Source organism: Rhinoderma darwinii, chromosome 4, assembly GCF_050947455.1.
Source record: "Rhinoderma darwinii isolate aRhiDar2 chromosome 4, aRhiDar2.hap1, whole genome shotgun sequence".
Lineage (NCBI taxonomy): Eukaryota > Metazoa > Chordata > Amphibia > Anura > Rhinodermatidae > Rhinoderma > Rhinoderma darwinii.
The window spans coordinates 183,536,814-183,560,656 of NC_134690.1; the positions used below are offsets into that span (position 1 = coordinate 183,536,814).

General features: G+C 38.9%; 1 protein-coding gene across 1 annotated transcript in view; it reads left to right on the forward strand.

Annotated features, from left to right (window-relative positions):
• HCRTR2 (hypocretin receptor 2) overlaps positions 1–23,843 on the forward strand; it is a 145,717-nt gene that overhangs the window by 69,840 nt on the left and 52,034 nt on the right. Inside the window, exons 2-4 of the mRNA XM_075864134.1 lie at positions 6,664–6,842; positions 19,899–20,142; positions 21,590–21,705. Coding sequence (XP_075720249.1) covers positions 6,664–6,842; positions 19,899–20,142; positions 21,590–21,705 — 539 coding nt within the window. The remainder of the gene's footprint in view (positions 1–6,663; positions 6,843–19,898; positions 20,143–21,589; positions 21,706–23,843) is intronic.

The following is a 23,843-nucleotide window of genomic DNA, read 5'->3' on the forward strand; positions in this document are numbered from 1 at the left end:
TTGACAGTACCACGCGCGGAAAATAAAATTTTAATGTAATAAAAAAAAAAAAAAAACAAGTTCATATTTACATTCCTCCTGTCCGGCCTCCAGCGATGACGTTTCATCCATGTCGCCGCTGCAGCCAATCACAGGCTGTAGTGGCGGTCACGCACGTCACGTGACCGCCTCTGCAGCCAATCAGAGGCTGCCGCAGCCGCGGCAGCCAATCACAGGCTGCCGCGGCCTCTGCAGCCAATCACAGGCTGCCGCGGCCGCTGCAGCAAATTGCAGGCTGCCGCGTCAGGAAAGAATGTCGGACTGGAGGAAGAAGAGCGACTCGTCACCAAGACAACGACCGGGTACGTATGAAATGCTTTTTATTTTATTTTTAATCAGCAGCCTCTTTTTTCTATCAGTGATTGATAGAGACAAGTGGCTGCCGATTAGTATAACATTGGTCCCTTTATGTGGTAATAACGTGGGAATGTTTTTACTTATCCAAGCGATTCTGAGAACGGTTTCTCGTGACATATTGTGATTTATGTTAGTGAAAAAATTTGATCGATAAATTCAATATTTATTTGTGAAAAACACCAAAATTTAGGGCAAATTTTGAAAAATTTGCATTTTTCAAAATTTAAATGTATATGCTTGTAAGACAGATAGTAATTCCACACAAAATAGTTACTAGTTTACATTTCTCATATGCCTACTTTATGTTTACATAATTTTTTGAAAGTCATTTTATTTTTCTAGGATGTTACAAAGCTTAGAACTTTAGCAGCAATTTCTCACATCTTCAAGAAAATTTCAAAAGGCTATTTTTCAGGGACCAGTTCAGTTCTGAAGTGGCTTTGAGGGCTTTATATATTAGAAAGTCCCCATAAATCACACCATTTTAAAAACGAAACACCTCGAAGTATTCAAAACAGCCTTAAGAAAGTGTGTTAACCCTATAGGCGTTTCACAGGAATTAAAGCAAAGTGAAGGTGAAAGTGAAAAATGTCATTTTTGTTGCCGAAATCCATTTGTAATAAATTTTTTCCTGTAACACAGAAAGTTTTACCACAGAAAGACACTTCAATATTTATTGCCCAGATTCTGCAGTTTTTCAAAACATTCCACATGTGGCCCTAATTGACTGAAGCACAGGCCTCAGAAGCAAAGGAGCATTAGTGAATTTTCAGGTCTCCTTTCTATTACAAAATATTTTAGGCACCATCTCAGCTTTGAAAAGGTCTTGTCGTGCCAAAACATAGGCAAAACCCTCAAGAATACACCATTTTGGAAACTACACCCCCAAGGAATTAATCTAGGGGTATAGTGAGGATTTTGATACAACAGTTTTTTTGCTAAATTTCTTTGAATTAAGCCATAAAAAAAAAATCTACATTTTTTCAAATAAAACATACAATGTTTTCATTTTTACAAGGAATAAAGGAGAAAAAGAACCCCAACATTTGTAAAGCAATTTCTCCCGATTACGGAAATTCCCCACATGTGGTCATAAACTTATGTTTGAACACACGACAGCCCTCAGAAGGGAAGGAGTGTCATTTGGCTTTTGGAGCTTAAATTTTGCTATAATTGTTTTCGGTGCCATGTCGCATCTGCAAGCCCCAGAGGGATGAAAACAGTGGAAACACCCCAAAATTGACCCCATTTTGTAAACTACGCCACTTGCAGCAATGCCGATCGGCTAAAAACCACAAAGATGCCGTGATCGCTTTTGACCGTGGCATCTAAGGGGTTAATATCATGGATCGGAGCTAGCTCCATTCCTTGCCATTACAGCACGGTGTCAGCTATAACATACAGCTGACACCGGCGGCTGATGTGGCAGGCTCAGCTTCTGAGCCTGCGCAATCTTGTTTCTAGGGACGGAAGCCTTTTAGACCCTGCCTCCGGGCGGGACCTTGCAGGCTTCCATACTTGGCAGACAGGAGACCATTGTCAGGCCTCCGGTCTGCCGGAGCAGTCATCGTAACCTCGAGATTACATCACTGGGTTTCGATCTGCTGGTAAAACCCCATTAGAAGCAGCGCTCGCTTTTGAGCGCTGCATTTTAGGGGTTAATCGGCCGGATCGGAGACTAACTCTGGTCCTGGACATGCAGCAGTGTCTCAGCTGCACTATACAGCCAACACCCGCTGGCGATGGTGCGGGCTCAGCTTCTGTACCCGCACCATCATCATCGCGTACTATTACGTTGCTTTGCCTTAAGACCTTGGCAACAGCAACGTAATAGTATGTGACATGTCACCAAGGGGTTAATGTAAGAGAGACCTATCTGATTTAAAATTCTAGTTGCCCGCTTTTGAACCATCTCCAGTTATCCTAAATCCTTTTGACAAAGTGGAGCCAAAACCTGAGTGCTATGTTCGAGATATGGTCTTACAAGGGATTTATAGAGGTGTAATATTACATTAGAATTATCATTTTTATCCCTCTTTTTATACACTCTAAATTCGTGTTTGGTTTTGCAGCCGCTTCTTGACATTATAACCAGAGTAGAGTGTGTACCATATATAATGACTCTTTGTTTTTACCCATGGTCATACATATTCCCTCAGTCCCTGCCTCTGTAAATTCAGTACAAGGTTGTGTGGTACAGTATCAAATGCTTTTGCAAAAACCAGATATATCACACTAGCCACATTACAAGCATCCAGATTTGCAGTTACCGCCTCACAGAAACCAAGGATATTGGCTAGGCACAACCTGTTTTTCATAAATCCATGCTGGCTATCAGTTATTAGATTATTTACTTCTATGTCATTTTCTGTTCATACCTTAGAACCTAGGTTCTCATCCTGTGGTACATGGCATGCCTCTAGGGCAGGGGTCTCAAACATGTGGCCTGCAGGCTGCATGCGACTCCTGAGGCTGTCACCGTAGCTCCCCCGGGAGAGGAGAGAGCAGTTCGAAGGAGGAATGCGCCGGCGCTCCTTCATGACATCATAAGGAGTGCAGTCTGTTGGTGGCTGGTGAGCAATGGCTACACAGCCCCCTGTAGATAGTGCATCCCCCTGTAAATATTGCCCCTCACCTCCCCACTCAGATAGCGCTACATTCCCCCCTGGCCCTCCCAACCATACTGGATTCAGAGGGACAGTCCCGGATGCTGTGCAGTGTCCTGCGTCCTCAGGATTAGCATTAGCTCAGATCGGTGGAGCAGAGGACTCCCTGGGCACTATGCTTCTATAAGTGCTGTGCCCGGGGTAGCCCTTGACATCACTGTCCATATATGGACAGTTACTTTGGGTGTCCCCTCTTTGAGTCGAATACCCGGCCTATGCTCTGTCTGGGGATTCCACTCCTAGAGGGAGTCCCAATGGTGCTATCTTCAACGGGGTGTGGCACTACCTATAGTAGTTCAAATAACTAATTGATTAAGAATAATTTTGTAGTGTATCAAAATTTAAAGTCATGTGGCCTGTCAACCTCACATTTTTTCTATGTGCAGCCCATTAACCTAGCTGAGTTTGAGACCCCTGCTCTAGGGTGTACTTAAAGAGGCTCTGTCACCAGATTCTCAAATCCCTATCTCCTATTGCATGTGATCGGCGCTGCAATGTAGATAACAGTAACGTTTGTTTTTTTTTTAAAACTTTCATTTTTGGCCAAGTTATAAGCTATTTTATATATATGCAAACGAGGTTTGAAATGGACAACTGGGCGGTTTTTTTTCATTATGTCCAACTGGGCGTGTATTGTGTTTTTAACTGGGCGTGTTTACGTGTATGACGCTGACCAATCAGTGACCAGTCAGCATCATACACTCATCTCCATTAATTTACACAGCAGCGATGTGCAGCCACATAAACAGAGATTAACGTTAATCAAGTGTCCTGATAATGAATACACATGATCATCCAGCCTGGACGTCATGTGTATTCAGAATCCTGACACTTCTGACTCTTTTCTTTGAGATTTCTAGCAAGTGAAACGAAATCTCGTTTACCTCCGTAATCTCGCGAGATTTCGCTTCCCTTGCCGGAGTCTCACAGAAAAGATTTAGAAGTGTCAGGATTCTGACTACACATGACGTCCAGGCTGGATGATCATGTGTATTCATTATCAGGACACTTGATTAATGTTAATCTCTGTGTATGTGGCTGCACATCGCTGCTGTGTAAATCAATGGAGATGAGTGTATGATGCTGACTGGTCACTGATTGGTCAGCGTCATACACGTAAACACGCCCAGTTAAAAACACAATACACGCCCAGTTGGACATAACGAAAAAAAAACGCCCAGTTGTCCATTTCAAACCTCATTTGCATATATATAAAATAGCTCATAACTTGGCCAAAAATGAACGTTTTTTTAAAAAAAAACAACTTTACTGTTATCTACATTGCAGCGCCGATCCCATGCAATAGGAGATAAGGATTTGAGAATCTGGTGACAGAGCCTCTTTAAAGGGAACCTGTCACCAGCATTTCACCTATTAAACCAACACTACTTTGTGGTAGTGGGTGAAAAATAATTTCTATATAACCTATAATTGTCTTCTTAGTCGGCTCTGTAGCTTTAGTATTCATTTTTTTTGTGTTCCCACACCGTATGCTAATGAGCATAAAAGATTCATATCTTCGTTTCAAAAGAGTCAAATCTTTGTTTGAAAAGAGTCATATCTTCATTCCTCAAGTCTTTCCGAGTTTTCCCCCGCCTCCCTACTCTTGATTGACAGCTCCTCGCCTTTCCCCAGTACACAAAATCCTGCGCTTGTGCATCGATGTCCTCTTCTGGTGTGTGCGTACAAAGGGACACCAGATTATTGCGACAAAAGGCGCAAAATGTTTGCAGACCGTTATTTACAGTTAGTGGAGGAGTTTAGGAGAGGGGATAACGGCAATGAACTTTTTATAGCAGCGGCCAGCGAGGGATATCTAAAGTTCAATAGGTGAAATGCTGGTGACAGGTTCCCTTTAAACTGAGATCATCTTGTACTTATAATAAGTAACACAGTGTATGATCATAGCCTTGTACTTTGATGTTATTTATTGGAGTTATGGGTAATTGGCTTAGAAACATTGAAAAACGCTGCCTTAGAATACCTTCAATTAGTTTACATATTACAGATAATAGACTTGCTGGACAGTAGTTACCTGGTTATACCTGTTCACCTTTTTTAATATTGGTACAACATCAGCCATCATCCAATCATGTAGCATTGACCCTGTTACATAAGAAGATGCAATATCACGGTCTATCACTTACCAAGCACAATTTCCTTAATACGCGTAGATGAATGAAATCTGGGCAGGGGCTTTATTAATATTTTGTTTCCTCAGATGCAGCTATACTTCTTCCTGTATAAGGTAGGTTATATTGGATCAAGATCCCTGATAAATGTTCCCCTGTATATCTGGCACTGGCAGCTCCAGGTCATCAGTATATGATGAGTGGGGGTTCGACACCGAGATACCTCCACACCAATCATCTGTTCCGGCTGCCTCCATGCACTGGAAGCTATGCCTTTCTGGATTACTGCAGCTATGCTACTATTCACCATACAATGGTTGGAACCCCTTACCGAGGGGTATACAGTCTTGCTGAAATGCAAGTTTAGCAGAAGCACTTGGGAACAGTTGCCAGTTCCCGAGTGCAGGCGGAGATTTGGACAGCGCTTCTGCTGCGCATGCGCAGTAGCAGCTACAGGCTTATAGTCACACCAAGCACTCAGGAATAATCGGAAGTTGCCGAGTACAAACTAAATAAAGCGCGTTCATGAGAACATCGAAAGCGACCGCAAAGCCATACAATGGTCAGGATGTGTCTTTTCCCGACCATAGCCAGAGGAATGGGTTATGGTCGGATCCAAGGGAAAAGAGTAACACAACAAAACTTCTGACAGAGGCATGGTAATAATATTTCTTTATGACAGTACATTTTAGAAAATTGCTTGGAATTGCACAAATGTATAACTGCCATTTATGGACACATTTAACTGTATTTTAGTTAGTGGGAAAACCACTTTAATTTTGATGGTTGAAATATGCTGTATGCCAGCAAGGGTTATTGTGAATATATTTTACCATCAACTAGTTGTCATATATGTGTTCTATAAAGCTCATCCACACTCATACCTTCACCTAAGTTTTGTACTAACTAACAGGGTTTTCTTTTTGTCTTTCTACGCATGTCCACTATAAGTATCAATTTTTGTAGGGGTTCTATAATATGGAAAGGCCTAGATTAGGGATAGCCACCCTTGTAGGTTAGTGTGTGCATCTGTTGTAGTGTCATTATTGCATACCAGGTCCTTGACAGCTACCCTTCCTCTCTCCAGCCAATAGCCCTCTCGGTCGGAGGACAGAAGTAGGGCTTTACAGGACGTCTGTAGGGTCAGGGCGGAATTCAGCATCGCCATTATAAGGGCAGGTGTTCTGACCAGGTAGGGCCACATCTGAGTCCATTATGCTTGTTAGACCGAGGGCCTATTATGTTAGTCTATTACTTAGTAAAAGTTATGTATCTTTTTGTGAATTTTGATGTAAATAGATCCTAACCTATTCCTTTTACTTCTGCTATTACTGTTAGTGCAGCTACTACAATAGTAATGAAAATAATAATGATACAACATGACAATATACAGAAATTATTTAATCCATCAGACTAAATATATTTAACATTTGTATTTCACTTGTATTAAAATATGCCTATCTTTTTAGTTTGTGTTGCAGTTTGGAAGAATCACCATATGAGGACTGTCACCAACTATTTCATAGTCAACTTGTCACTTGCAGATGTGCTTGTCACTATTACTTGTCTTCCAGCAACATTGGTAGTTGACATAACTGAAACTTGGTTCTTTGGAAAAACTCTTTGCAAAATAATTCCTTACTTACAGGTATAGCGTCCTTGTTATTGTCTTAGCATTTGTTTATTTACAACAACCTCCTACTACAAACATGATAATATATAAAACATGTAGTCAAATGCCTTGTTCACATTAACGTTGGAGACTACGTTAGGGGCCTCCTTCACAGATCCGGCCGAGATCACCAGAGACAATAGCGCAGCATGCTGCCCTATTGTTTCCAGTGAAACCATGGACACCCCGACGGAAAGCCAATGAAACCCAATGAAGGCAATGGGTTCCAACTCCTGCCGCTGCTGTCCTTGGTGCAATGGAACCGTTACTCCTCTGATGGAGCAGTACAACAGAATTACATGATGCAGGTGTGAACATAATCTAAGGTGCTGGAATTCACAGCGTGATCTCACGAGATCACACTATGCTGTGTGAGTAAGTCCCACAGAAACTTTACCGAAGTGTCGAGAGTGTGAACAGACATCGCATGCTGGCTGGAGGCAATGTCTATTCACTCTCAAGACACTTCAGTAAAGTTAATGTGGGTTTATGTGACAGCACAGCGTGATCTCGCGAGATCCCACTGTGTTGTGAATACAAATGGACATGAATGGAGAGAAGTGTATGACACTGATTGGTCAGCGTCATACACTTCTCTGTACAACACCCACTTGGTCAAAAGTTAAAAAACGCCCAGTTGGGCATTAAGAAACTAATTAGCAGAAATCTAAAATTGTTCATAACTTGCTCAAAAATAATAGTTTTTCAAAATTAAATCCACTATTGTTATCTACATTACAGCGCCGACCAGATTATGTAGGAGATAGGGCAATTATAATCTGGTGAAAGAGCCACTTTAATTAAACTTTCATAGAATAGTATAGATATATAACAGTACAATAGTATATCATTTGCTACATCTGTGCTGTATGTAAAGGGAAGTGTTTTATATATTTATATCTATGTACATGTGAGTGTAGATATATATATTTGTCCCTCCAGAAAGGTGTATATTTCTCCCCTCACCCGGTAATGAGACACCTTGGGGGATGGAAGCCATAAGCAGTGAACAAATCCAGGAAGCAGGAAGTTCCAACTGCCCTTCCATCCCCCTACCAGGTAATGGTATTCCATGAGGAGCCATAAGCCCATGCCCTCCACCCCCTTGCACGTGCATGAGCATGTGATGTCACACAGATGTGCACGGGGGGTTTAAAAGGACAAACGGTCCCAAAGTTCTCCCTATTATTTCCTTCTCTCCTGCTCCCAATGGACTCCCCTTCCCTCCTGGTCTGCTCTTGCCTCATGGCTCTCCCCTCCTGAGACCACATCAACCTTGGACCAGATGAACTGCTAAGTTTCTTCTCCCCTATACAACAAGTTTCTTCTCCCCTATACCCTTTCTCTCCAGCTCCTCATCTGCACATTCCCTTACCCTGTTAACCCTTGTAGCCCTGAGTTCCCTAAGTAACCCTTGCAGTCCTGAGTTCCCCTACTACCCCTTGCGGCCCTAAGTAACCCCTGCAGTAACTGTTAACCCTTGCAGTCCCTGTTAACCCTTGCAGTACCTGTTAACCCTTGCCGCACTAAGTACCCTGCAGTTACCCTTGACCTGCACATCCCCAGGTACACAGAAACCCATTCCCCTTGTTTCTCCTTATCCCGTATTAACCCTTAGTGTATAGGGAAAGTTATATTAGGAGGGAGTGGGACAGAAATAGTGAGCGTGTATTGTGTTGTAACGTAACTTCTATGTATGTTTAGGTAAGTGGGTGGTGGTATAATTAGGATTGTAATACCTTGGTTATACTGTACTATGTATAGTGTGAGTATACTCAGTATATATTAACGTGTAATATGTATTGGGGTATACTGATACTATACGGTAATCAGTTACTGTGTTCTGTGTTTGGTGTATTTTATATGTAAGTGTGATTATTGTTAGTAATAAATATAACCCTTTATTTACTACACAATTGTAGTTATTGTACGGTCTTATTCCCTTGAGTAGCAGCAAAGCAAGTAGTTTAATATTAGTATAAGGAAAAGGTAGGGGAACTAGGCATAACCCTAGTGACCCTGATTATAAAGGAGGTAGTAATAGTGGGCGACACAAGTAAGTGAAACCCACCATTCTACCAGCCCCTTTACACTGTATATAAAATATTAAGGCTATAGTTGGTCAAAGACAGTAGGTATTTCTCAAAAGATCTCATTATATTAGGCAGGATCCATTGACATTCTAATGCTTATTGCTACTGCCACTGTATTTTCTTGTTCGGTGTAAAAGCCATATGACAGGTTATTTTGCAACCTGTTGAATCCCATTCTTTCCCAGACACTTAAGTGCCATCAGAGGTGACTGGAAGCTAATTTTCTTCCTTCCCTAATAATATACAGTAGCATGCATGTTCAGTTGAGCCCAACATGCATGTTTATGGAGGAGACATGACTGATATGAATCGTTTAACTATCGCACGTTAATGGCTAGCATATCAACAATATGGCAAATAATACAAACTTGTCTTTAGTACGGTATGCACATGACAACTAGGGCAGGGGAGAGAACATGGTAAAGTATTTTTCACTAAATTGCAATGAGGGAAAGTCAAAAAGTAGGTTTCTACAACAAAATCAAGCTATATTAAGTGCTTACTCAATTGATGTAAACACATTTCTAAACTATTATTCTACATAATAGCCTTCTCTGCTGAAGCACTAGTCTGTGCGGTAGACCAAAGAATAAAATCAATCTTGTTCATGTAGCCATTTTAAGCCTTCTTTTTGACATCATCATCAGATTGGAGGTATAATCTCTAAAAGGAGTTTCCTCAGCTATGGAAAAAGATAAAAATGTAATTACATTTCTCAGTTGCATCTTTCAATTCCCACCTACAGTATTACACATGTTTTGATATTGTAAAGGCTCATGCCCTAATGTCCCATATTCCATCTTGTTATAGATGCTTAAGAGAGTCGCATTGACCCGAATAACTCAGCTGACCCCTTACTTACAGCAACATCACTAAATTTACTAAACCGTTATGCACATATTATACTGTCATAAGAGCATGGATATATAAGACTACAAGATCACAATGAACTTTAACCCACAAAAAAATACATATCACACAGAATGGTCACCGTTGCTAAACTGGTTGTATGAGCAAAATGTGGCGTTAAGATTTGTCTTGCCATCTAGTGATGAAATGTCAAATTACTTCACATCAGCGCTCTATCTAATTATAAGCAACACATTCACTGGCATAAAACAGGAAACCTTGATAATGGCTTTATGTTGTATAATCAGAATCAGATGAATAACAATCACTACAAGTGCCACCATTTTTCTTTTTCTTTTTTTGTCAGAAAGTTTTACGATAGTCTAATATTGAGTTTTGCTAAGGTTGAGGAATATAGGTGCAGTGCACCTCATTGGGGACACACACACCACCATGTAAAACTCGGTCCAATATACAGCGCTCCACACAAAACTGTATTGCCTGCATATATGATATGATGCACAATACGGTTCCATTTTCTGTCATATCACCAGCTGGAATGCACACACTTTTGTACACGAGGCACAAATTCACATGCTGCAAATTTGTTGCAGAAATTTCTGTGACATATAGGGAATGTATCATTAGAAAATTTGATTTTTTTTCTCCATCACTTTCTATACACAAAAAATATACACACATTTTTTTAAATATTGTAGATTTCACTCTGCCACAAGAGCATTCACAAGAGACAAACTTCTGGTTAAGTAGCTCAGTCTTCACCCTTGCTGTGCAGTCTAGGTGGTGTGTTGTCATAATCACCTTTTATCACATTAAGAAGGGGTTAAAATAAAAGATGACTACTCTGATGTAATGTTGACGTCTCTATTTACATCATGGCTGGATTATATACTGAAGGTATATTTTTTTTAAACATAATATGCGCTCAGTAACTGTTTAATACTCCCTCACCTATTTTGGAGGATAGGATATAAAAAAATAAAATAAAATGGGTCCATAATGCAAATCTATGGCATGCATTATTATATGTTTGCATAAAATTAAAAGAAGGAATATAATTTTTTTTTGCAGTGCTTGCAGTAATAGCGTAGCAGGGTATTCTATTCAATACTATTTAAAAAATGTGTGCTAAAACCACACACATACTTTTATACTTACCCAGACACAGATTTAACCATAATTGTCAGTCATAGGTGCCCCCATAGGCGACTAACAATTACAGATAAATCTTTGGCTGTCAATTATGCGGGCACCTGTGGATAAGTAAAGGTGCTCTCATCTAGCTGCAGGTGCCCCCCCATATATGTCCCCATAGGTGTCAAGTCACATGTACCCCTATAATGACCAGCCACAGATTCCCCTATAATTGTCAGCTACAATTCCACCTATAATTGTCAGCCAGAGTTCCCCCATAATTGTCAGCAACAGTTCCCCTTATAATTGTCAGCCACAGTTCACCCCCAAAATTGCGAGTCACAGTTCACCGCCAAAAAATTGCCAGCCACAGTCCCCCTATAACTGCCACCCACAGTTCCTCCCTAGAATGGCCAGCCACAGTCCCCCCCATAATTGCCAGCTATAGCCCCCTCCTATAATTGCTAGCCATAGCACTTTCATAGCTGCAAGCCCCAGCTCCCTATGGCTACCAGCCAAGGCCCATCTATAGCTTCCAGCCATAGATCATTTTATGATTGTATATGTATATATATATATATATTAAAAGTAATTGAAAGTAAAACAATTTAATAAATACTTTCAATTAGTAGGTAAAAGACAACAATGATAAATTCCATTTAAGATCTGTTCCATTCATCTGAATGGGCACATGGATTTCTGCAAACTCTACTTAGATAAATGGGGCGGTCACAGACATTTGAGCAACAAATCAGCAGCGTGTGAATACAGCGTTGTTTTGCGTATGTGTTATATGTTGTGCAGAAACACTTAGCAAAGTAAATGTTCTGATTATATATTTTTTGTTTGCAAAATACATAAGCTTTTTTCTTTACCATTGAAAAATATACAAAACAAGTATATTGATTACAGGTAAATACATCCAGTGTTAAATTGGGAAACTATCATACAAAAAAGTATTTGACATATTACCCACTTGTAGTTTTAATAATACAGTAGAGCAAACCACCTATTCCTGAGGAAAAAACCGAGATAAAACAAATAAATGTATAAGTTGTCATATATCATATTATTGACCTAGACAAGAATTATGAAAACATTAGTTTCAGAAGCTAGATAAAAGTTTTGCAAAAATATATTCCTCTTTAAAAAAAAAATGTAAAGGTGTTGTTCAGAATTTAAAAAAGGGTCTAAACTATAGTACCAGATACAGCACATGAAAATATGTGTCGCTGTTTCAAGAAACAATGCAGACCCTGCAGATTTTTTCTAATCCTGGACTACCCCTTTAAATCTTCTTATATGGACACAACTTGAGTTAAACAACTTTCAAAGGAGTCTTAAAACATGGATCAGCACAAAACGGTTTTGGTATTGTGTGCCTCATCAGCATAAAACATGGGATCTGTTTATCTGTGTAAAGTTCCATTGGTATCATGTTCCAGACTTATCCTTAGAAAAAGATAAGCGATGCGTTGGCAAACAGGTCACCTTTCCCTGTGTTGACAAGGTCCACAAACCAAGAAGAGCTAAAAAGACTGATGTATTAAGATATTTGACCTCATATCATAAAGCTCTCAGATAAGGAGTAGATTTCTTACCCTTGGCATTCAATCAGAAATACGCTTTGCTTTTCTCTAGAAGAATTCTACAGTTGTACAAGAGGATAAAATGTCCACAGAGAGAGTTTTCATACATAAAATCCATTGACTTATAGGGTAGCCATATACATGGATGTTCATTTCTTTAACGGAAAGCTATATTGCTGTATACAGGGTTAAAGTGAATTTTTAGGCACCATATTTGGGTAGAAAGGGCCCTTGAGTAAGAATCATTAAACTTCAATTAAACTAACCCACTTTATTAATATTGGGAAAATGAAAATAAGGGCCAAGGAGACAATAGTTTTTTTGTGTATGTTAGCTGTAAATCAGCCAATTTATACACAAAGTGATTCTAATTTAAGTCATTTTCAATAAGGAAGAAACCGTGTCAGGGTTTTTCTTTATTTTATCTGTAGGGTATATTACTGGCATAGCCAATTCCAAAATAAGAAGATGAGGAACAAGGGCTTGATGGCAGCAATGGAACATGAAAAAGGTAGGAAAAATTTGCTTCAAGTATATATTCTTTCAAATTTTCATTTTTACCAATTTGAACTTAGAATTAAACAATTGGTGAGGGTAGCTAAAACATGATGAAACAAAGAGCAACCCCATCACCCAATTTTCTGAGACCATGAATTTCGTTAGGGTGGAATAGGGAAAACTTTATGCATTTAACAGAAATAGATCCCATGCTATTCCTATCAATGTTGGAAATAAAAAAATAAAAAGATACCACGCCGATTACGTACGACTTTGTATACTAGCCATTCATAGTTGACTGAGAAGATCATTGAATTATGTAAGACCGGAACAAAAGTGGCAACAAGAAGATAATGCTACTAAATTGGCAACATTTGCTCAGTAAATAAACATTTCACATTCTACATTTGATTTAGTCGGATTATCTAAGGCTAAACAATAAAAATATGATTTGGACATTGTCAAATAAACCAGAAATTAAAGTATATTAGTCTGCTCCACCTACGGTTGAAACTTTGAAGGGCTTTAGTCGGATCTTCAATTGAAATTCCTACAACAACGTTTTTGAAAACGTAATCCTGGTAAAATAAATTATTGATAGACACTTCTATTTTTCCATATAGGTGGAGTGAAATTTTGCTGTTATATTATCTACAAATGTTTACCAGCAGCAGTAAATGCTATCTTATGTTCAATGAACATACAATCCAGTACTTAAACACCAAGATTTATTTTGATGATAGTTTCCCTGTAAAGTGAATGTATTGCCTCATTTTACATCTTATGTATTTTGTCGTGTGTACTATATCAACATACATATCAGCACTATACCAGCATGTGTACTGTATTTTGCTTGTATATTTTAGTAAGTATTTAAAACAACACTACGAAGAAATTATAAAAGTAAAGAGAAGAAAAAGTTTAGATGTGGGGCTACATCTAAACTTTTTGCAGTGCTACTGATTGGTTTTAACTATTTAGTGACAGCTGCAGTCCACAAGATTGCATTCAATTTAATGTATTCATTTGCACTGCAGCTGTAGCTTAAAGAGGCTCTGTCACCAGATTATAAATGCCCTATCTCCTACATAATCTGATCGGCGCTGTAAGGCTATGTTCACACAGAGTTTTTTGACGAGTATTTTGACGCGGAAACCGCGCCAAAAAACTCGTCAAAAACAGCCCACAAATGACACCCATTGATTTCAATGGGAGGCGGAGGCGTCTTTTTCCCGCGAGCGGTAAAACCGCCTCGTGGGAAAAAGAAGCGACATGCCCTATCTTCGGGCGTTTACGCCTCTGACCTCCCATTGTCTTCAATGGGAGGCAGAGAAAGCGTATTTCGCAGCTCAATGGCCGCGGGCGAAAAACGCCGTGAAAAATGCAGCGAAAATCAGCGTGCAGGGAGAGGAAAATCTGCCTCAAACTTCCAAACGGAATTTTGAGGTAGAAATTCCGCCTGCAAAAAAAGTGGGAACATAGCCTTATGTAGATAACAGCAGTGTTTTTTATTTTGAAAAATTATAATTTTTGAGCAAGTTATGAGCAATTTTATATTTATGCTAATTTATTTCTTCATAGACAACTGGGCGTGTTTTTACTTTTTACCAACTGGGCGTTGTACAGAGAAGTGTATGACGCTGACCAATCAGTGACCAATCAGCGTCATACACTTCTCATTGTTCCAGCCCAGCGTGATTGTGCAGTGAAAGTAGCTGGGCTGGAAAAATGAGAAGTGTATGACGCTGATTGGTCACTGATTGGTCAGCGTCATACACTCCTCTGTACAATGCCCAGTTGGTAAAAATTAATAACACGCCCTGTTGTTTATTAAGAAACAAATTAGCATAAATTTAAAATTGCTCATAACTTGCTAAAAAATTATCGTTTTTCAAAATAAAAACCACTGCTGGCCGATCAGATTATGTAGGAGATAGGGCACTTATAAACTGGTCACAGAGCCTCTTTAAGGCTGCGTTCACAAGGGGTGGATACGCTGTGTAAAAGCACACAGCGTGTTTGCCCTGTGCGCTGCAAGGAATTCCAGGCAAAATACCGCACCAAACTGTGGTGTCGTTTTTCACCCAGAATGTCCGCTGCAGAAAACTGCAGCACTTGGGATGACGTTTAATCCCAGGAGACCGCTGCAGCCTGTGATTGGCTGCATTGGCGGTCACATTGGATGAAACGTCATCCCAGAAAGGCCGCCCTGGAGGAAGAAACACAGACTTCTGGGTAAGTATAAGATTTTTATTTTTTTCTGAGTTGCGTTTTTTGCAGCGGAATCACTGCGAACCCGTCGCAATAAAAGAAACAACTGCTACTTGTTGCGAGTTTTACTTTACTATTAAATTCAATTGGAAAAACCCGCAACAAATAAGCAGCATTTTCGCAAATACAATTGACATACTGCAAAATAAAGTTTCAGAAAATTCAGCTTCAGAAAACCCACAGTATATACTCAACGTGTGAGCTGACCCTTATAGTAAAAATCAATCAGCAGCACTACAAAAAGTCAAGATGTAGCCCTGGCCTTTATCAGTCCGCAGAATTTTTTGCATGCTCCTAAAACAGACTTGTAGAAATCCTGAGGAGAATTTAGCGTTTAATTTGGACATATACAGCTTAGGCTAAGTTCACACTAGCGTTAAGCTCCGTTAACTCTCTTCCTTTCTTGGGGTACAAACTGTATTCTGCAGATGATTTGCACCAAAATGGAAGGGGGTCCGCGGTGAGAATTCTAGCTGGGGTTGCGGAGTATTTAAACTAGGGCTGAGGTCAATGTAGAAAATAAAGGGGTAGTCAGGTCAGAGAGGGGTCGAACTATATTTGTGGGAGGAGAAATAGACTGTGGGGAGAGGACTAGTATAAGGAGATCCTTTTGTTACAAAACAGCAATGAAAATAAAAATGGGTGAAGATTGTGAGGAGGTTGAAACCTTGTGGGTGGAATTACAAAGGGAGGTAAACACTGAAAAAAAATTACTTTTGGTGTAATCTATAGACCGCAAAATATAACTGACAAGATGGATGATCAGCTATATAAACAGGTGGAGGGGACAGCACAGGGGGGTACTGTAGTGATAATGGGAGACTTCAATTACCGGGATATTAATTGGCCTCATGGTTTGGCTTCAACTGCGAAGGGGAGAAATGTCCTCAACCTGTTGCAGGAAAATTTTATGGGCCAGTTTGTGGGAGACCCGACTAGAGGTGAAGCTCTGTTGGATCTGGTCATTTCTAATATTGTAGAGCTTGTTGGGAATGTCAATGTTCGTGAAAACGTCAGTAACATTGATCATAATATATTTTCCCTTTACTGTAAAAAACAAACACAGGCTGGGAGTGGGAAAACACTTAATTTTAAGAAGGCCAATTTCCCCAGGATGAGGGCTGCAATTCAGTATATAGACTGGGAAGAACTAATGTCAAATAATGGTACAAATGATAAATGGGAGATCTTAAAATCCACTTTGTACAATTATATAACACAGAGAAACAATTGAGAGCCTTTAACGCCAATGTATATATATAAAAGTTTTGAATTTTATTAAACAAACACCATACAAGTTAAAATAAACAAAAATATATGACTCTAGTATAACAGACGGAGACTGCACAAAATATTGTTGCTAACTATAGTCTATGGGCAAGCATGTGGATATATAAGATAGACATCTATTACAGAAATGTATTACAAAGACAGTACATTGAACAAGGTTAGCTGTCAAATCATGGACTTACCCATAAGTAGCAACAGAGAATAAAAGAGTGTCTGCTCTGCCGTATAAACCCTGACGCGCGTTTCGCCACATATGCTTCCTCAAGGGGATGTATAATAGTGTGTGTCCCATCGCTACCCATATATAATGCCTAGACCATATGATTATGATGATGTACAGCGGCGCATCACCGCTGAAACGGCCGGAAGCGAGGCAAGCCCCACATCCGGCTCCAGGCACGGCAGCACGTGTCCGGATTCCCGACGCGTAACGGGAATTCCGGACATGCTCAGTGCGCCCAAGGAGGCAGAGGGGGAGTGCATCGCAGGCAGCCATCACAGCAGACATGCACACAACACCACCACATCAAAGTTATGGGAACCTGAATCGATGTACTTATGTTAGACAATCTCCCTATCCTCATACTATGGATTGTATTGACAGTGTGTGTATTAGTAAGTCCACTAAAGTGTCTCTCCCTAATAAAGTGCATGTAGGACATAGATGTAAAAGGGTTAAATCATAACCCAATAGTTATAAATCTATTAAAAGAGAGATTGGGGTCTTTATTTCCGAGTGTATCTACAACTAAAAAAACTAAAAAAGGGGGGCAACTACATAGACATACCATATTAGAAAATTACTGTATGGGACAGATTAATCTGGTTTTACGGCTACCGTCATGTGTATGGACTAAAAAAGAAAGTGAGTGTCAAGATTATGTATAAGGGAAAGGAAAAGTAATAAAATTCAGAAAGAAAAGGAAGAGTCCGCAACAATTAGTGTATGAATAAAGAATCAAAAATAGCCCTAAAAAAGTTATTATTAAGGGGTACATAATGACCCAAATACATATATAAAAGCACCCCGTGTTATAGAAAGCAGACTGATGACACAGAACATTAGTAAAAAAGGGTACCTAAAAAGCACGAAAAGTATTTACCTCGTAATCTCGCGAGATTTCGTTTCACTTGCCGGAATCTCACAAAAAAGATTCAGAAGTGTCAGGATTCTGATTACACATGACGTCCAGGCTGGATGGTCATGTGTATTCATTATCAGGACACTGTAGTAATGTTAGGGTTTGTGTATGTAGCTGCACATAGTGATATAACTATATCGCTAGTGCAGTGTAAATGAATGGAGAGGAGTGCATGATGCCGATTGGTCAGCATCATACACTCCTCTGTACAACGCCCACTTGGTCGAAAGTAAAAATACGCCCACTTGGGCATTAAGAAAGCTCATTAGCATAAACCAAAATCGCTCCTTACGTTGTGAAAATAGATCGTTTATTTAAATAAAAAGCATTACTGTCACCTACATTACAGTGCCCATCTCCTTATATAGGAGACAGGGCACTTATAATGTGGTGACAGAGCCTCTTTAACAGTAGTGTGACAGGAGCCTACGTTCTTTAAATAAATTATTTCATATTTTCAACATTTAGTGTTCCTTTAAGTTGTTTCAAATTAAAAGATGTATAAATGATTGAATACACTTTATGGTGGGATAGTTTGTTATCAATACACTTTATGGTGGGATAGTTTGTTATCAATACACTTTATGGTGGGATAGTTTGTTATCAATACACTTTATGGTGGGATAGTTTGTTATCAATACACTTTATGGTGGGATCGATTGTTATCAATACACTTTATGGTGGGATAGTTTATTATCAATACACTTTATTGTGGGATAGTTTATTATCAATACACTTTATGGTGGGATAGTTTGTTATCAATACACTTTATAGTGGGATAGTTTGTTATCAAGCATGTGTCTTACCAATCTATTGCCACTTGAATGCAACAATTAATGTTCATCTTTTGATATTTATACACATTAACATATTATATAAGTTGTATAAGTTGAAAATATAATAGATTTATAATTTAAAAGAAAACATTTTAATTATTTCCCTCAATATCATCTCCACTTAAATTTGATGACTGATATAAATGGACACTCATAGTCATCTGACAGTATTAGGCTGGGTTCACACGAGCATGTTACGTCCGTAATGGACGGAACGTATTTCGGCCGCAAGTCCCGGACCGAACACACTGCAGGGAGCCGGGCTCCTAGAATCATAGTTATGTACGACACTAGGAGTCCCTGCCTCTCCGTGGAACTACTGTCTCGTACTGAAAACATGATTACAGTACGGGACAGTTGTCCTGCAGCGAGGCAGGGACTCCTAGCATCATACATAACTATGATGCTAGGAGCCCGGCTCCCTGCAGTGTGTTCGGTCCGGCCGAAAATCATTATGGACGTAACATGCTCGTGTGAACCCAGCCTTAGACAGTATTATAATACACCATCATGTTACTGACCTAGACAAGGATCCATTGGAACAAGACAAAATACATTTTTTTAACAGTCATGTTTTCTATTAAACAATTCTCTCACACTCCCTATGCTCAGCCATCATGACATTATTTATTTATGTTCCAATTTTTATTGATGCTATTAAGGTCTCATGCAAACAGCAAAGTCATGTGCCCTGAGGCTCCATACTACAGAACTGTAGGCACTTTTATGATGCAGTGTTTAGTTCTGTACTATGGAATTATTATTCACTAGAAGTATTGTCTTCCATGGGAGAATACCTCTGTAATAAGGCATCCAATGGTGCATGGCCCTATTTTTATTCTACTTCTGTTTGCCTTCAAATTAAATTAGAGGCAGAGAAATCTATAGGAGCTGTATTATGGCTCTATTAAACTGAGGTGTATAATATAATTGTGTGCAAGCGTTTCCATTTAAATTTGCATTGTGTGTTTTCTATGTTTTTCTATGAAATTATCTAAGGATTGTTCCTTTTAAAAATTGCATTAAGGTACAGCAAGTAAAAACCACAGTCACAGTTTTTTCAACTGCGTTTAATTCCCTATTCGGTAAAATGGGTAAAAAAAATCTAAGCGAAACTGAAAATAATTTTTTTTAAATATCTGAACTAAATTGCCAGATGCTGGATCACAAAAATATGTGTAGATAAGTACATGCCAAAATAAATTGCAAAACAATTGTGAGGGGTTTATCATGAGTTTTGAATGCTGTCATGTAAAAATCCTGAAAGTTTTAATGACACTCATCTAATTTATGTCATTTTCCTTTGTAGACTGTGTCAGTTTCTGTGTCTGTGCTAACACTCAGTTGTATTGCCTTGGATAGATGGTATGCAATTTGCCATCCATTAATGTTTAAAAGTACTGCCAAGAGAACAAGAAACAGCATTATAATTATTTGGATTGTGTCCTGCGTTATAATGATCCCTCAGGCAATCGTCATGGAGTGTAAAAGTGTGTTTCCAGATTTAGCCAACAAAACTGTATTATTCACTGTCTGTGATGAGCGCTGGGAAGGTGAGTGATCTGACAGATTATTCAAATTATTTCCAATTGTTGATGAATGCAGAATTTAGATTGGTACAATTTAATATCACCATTTAGCAATACTGTCATATCTGAGCAATTACATGAGTTTTTACCTAATCCTTGTTACTTATGTGATTTTGCATAGCAAATAAATGTTGCCTAATCTAGTTTTAAAACTATAGTACAATCTGCAACAAAGTATGATCAGCCTTTAATTAAAGTGTTCCTGTCATCTCTCCTGAAATGTCTGTTTTAGTATAAGGTTGTATTCCCCCATTAAATAACAATGTTGGAGCATTTTTAATTAGAACTTTGGATTGCTGTTATTCCTCCTGGAATTTATAAGTAAAAGAAATAAATCTTTGTCGATAGGGCATGTCCCTACACACTCTAACACTGATAAACAGTGTCAGACTACATAGGGACATGCTCCATTGGCAAAGGTGATGCCTAATTTATTCCTACAATTTGAGATGGAATAACAGAGGAATAACAGAGGAATGGCACAATGTAAAATTCTAAGAAAAGATTCTCCAGAATTGTTATATTATGTGGAATGCAAGTATTTACTAAAACAAACTTGTCAGTGGAGGTAACGGGTCTTCTTTAATTTATGACTTACTAAAACAATGCATACACAGGAGAATACATAGATAACAGAAGGCCATATAGAAAACAAGATAATAGAACCCCTTCTTGGTGCTAGTACCGTACATTTCATCCACACTCTCTTCTCTGGTACTGAAAGTTCTAGTGATAGATGCATATTCTTGCCACAAATTCCTTGTTAGAAAGGATGCTAACATGACTATCAGGCTTGTTTCCCTCTTCATTGAAGACAAGGCGCATTGTTTAGGTTGACACTACTCATAGGCATTAGGTGTGGTAGGTACCATAGCTGTGGCCCCGTTACTCCTGAGTCCTTGTACATAATATTTCTACATACTATAATTTTATGTCTATTGCAATGTTGGTCACCCCAAAGCATAATGCTGTACTAGTGTGGAATCCTACAAGAGTTAGTTTCTAATGAACTATAAACCTCCAAAACAAATAATGTGGGCGTCTAGATTCTACATACATACTATTCATGTAAATGCCCCCACTCTCATCATACTAAATAGCTATAATATTCATATTTCTGTTGTAGTTGTATATACATATCACAGAAGATATATTAAACAGCTAGTCATGTAAAAAAACGTATCACATAAAGAAAGGCTAAAACATAACTTTTACTTATATATTTTAAAATTATTAATCTCATGAAATAAAAATATATCAATAAGATTAATTTGTAATCAGTTATCATCTGCCAAGTGTTAGGTTATCTAAACTATGAAGAGCTATTCTCAGAAATCAAAGCACAAAAAATAAATTAGCAAATATTTAGTGTCCAGTAAAATGACCAAGTAAATTTTTGCTTTTATTTTAGGAGAAATTTACTCTAAAGCATACCATATCTGCTTCTTCTTTATAACATACATGGTTCCATTGTGCCTGATGATTCTAGCATATTTACAAATTTTCCGGAAGTTGTGGTGTCGTCAGGTGAGTTTCTGACGCTGTGTTTATTTGTCTTATTCTAAAGTATAGTATATTGATTGATGCTGATTTTAATGTAAAAAATGAATTTTATTACGTTATATTAGTTTTTATTTTTATAATACTCTTCTTAGTGTTGTTTAGTTCAGAGTTTTTGTCCCCATTTTTACTGTCAGTAAGATGTGTGTTCATTCTCCAAAGTATATTCAAGGTTTTGACTTGATTTGGCTTCATTAACAATGAAAAGAACATATTCTAAATGTTAATTGCATATTTAATTAATTTGTGGAATGAATGTAGTGAAATTCCAAAATATTACCTGCCTTAAACTTATGAGTCAGCTTTATATCAATGGAGTTAATGGTGGTTAATAAATCAAAAACTAAATTCTTACTAAAAACACCTAAGGCCCCATGCACATGACCGTAGATTTTGTCCGTAATTGTGGACCGTAATTACGATCCGCAAGTACGGACCGATTAGTTTCTATTGACCACGGACACCTTCCCATATATTTGTGGGAAGGTGTCCGGGAAGGTGTCCTATCTTTTGCTTTTTGCGGACCGTGCTCCCATACTTTGTATGGGAGCACGTGCCGAAAATGTGGGCGGCTGTCCGTGGCCACCAGCGTCCGGCTGTGCCCATAATCGCATGGCCGTGTACATAGGGCCTAACATAGAGCGTGTCCTATGCTGGTTACGATATATTGATGACATTGTTTTTTATTTGGACTGGTAGTCTAGAGCCTTGCTTTGTAAGTTGTGTTGACAAATAAAGTCCAACATCTGGATGATATCTTAACCCCTTAATGACCAGCCTATTTTGGACCTTAATGACCAAGCTATTTTTTACGTTTTTCAATCGTCGCATTCCAAGAGCTATAACCTTCTTATTTTTGCATCGACATCGCTGTATAAGGTCTTGTTTTTTGCGGGACAAGTTGTATTTTTTAATAGCACCATTTTTAGGTACATATTATTTATTGATTAACTTTTATTAACTTTTTTTTGGGGGGGAATAGAAAAAAATCTGAAATTTCGCCACTCTTTTTTGCGTCCTAAATCTACGCCGTTTACCGTGTGGTATAAATAACACAATAACTTTATTCAGCGGGTTGTTACGATTGCAACGATACCAAATTTGTATAGTTTTTGTATGTTTTACTACTTTTACACAGTAAAAACACTTTTTTTTCTAAATTATTTATTTTTGTGTCTCCATGTTTGAAGAGCCGTAACGTTTTTATTTTTTCGCCGATGCGGTTGTATGAGGGCTTTTTTTTTGCGGGACGACTTGTCGTTTTTATTGGTACCATTTTGGAGTAGATGCGACTTTTTGATCACTTTTTATTACATTTTTTTAAAGTCAGTATTCACAGAAAACAGCAATTTTTCCATAGTTTTTTATTATTTTTTTTACGGCGTTCACCGTGCAGGTTAAATAATGTAATAGATTTATAGTCGGGGTCGTTACGGACGCGGCGATACCAAATATGTGTAACTTTTTAACTTTATTTTGTTTTTTTAATAGCAAAGCAGTTTGTAAGGGGAAAAGCTGGGTTTTTCATTTTTTTTCACATTTTTTTTAAAATTAACTTTATTAAACTTTTTTTTCACTTTTTTACTAGTCCCACTAGGGGACTATAATATGCGATTCTCCGATCGCTATTGTAATACACTGCAATACTTTTGTATTGCAGTGTATTACTGCCTGGCCGTTTAACACGGACAGGCATCTGCTAGGTCATGCCTGCGGCATGATCTAGCAGGCATTCACTCCAGGCAGCCTGGGGGCCTTTATTAGACCCCCGGCTGCCATTACAGACACAGACACTCGGCGATCGTATCGCCGGGTGTCGGTGGGGGAGAGAGGGAGCTCCCTCCCTCTCTCCAAAACCACTCAGATGCGGTGCTCGCTATTGAGCACCGCATCTGAGGGGTTAAACGTGTGAGATCGATACGAATATCGATCTCACACGGCAGAGCAGGGACGCTCCCAGCCCTCAGCTGCCTCTAGCAGCTGAGAGCAGGGAGATCTGACAGTTCCCTGCTCTGTTTACTTATTCCGATGCCGCGACGTAAAAAGTCTATGGCATCGGAATAAGGCCCGTTAGTGACCGACGTAGAAACACGATGGGCCGGTCA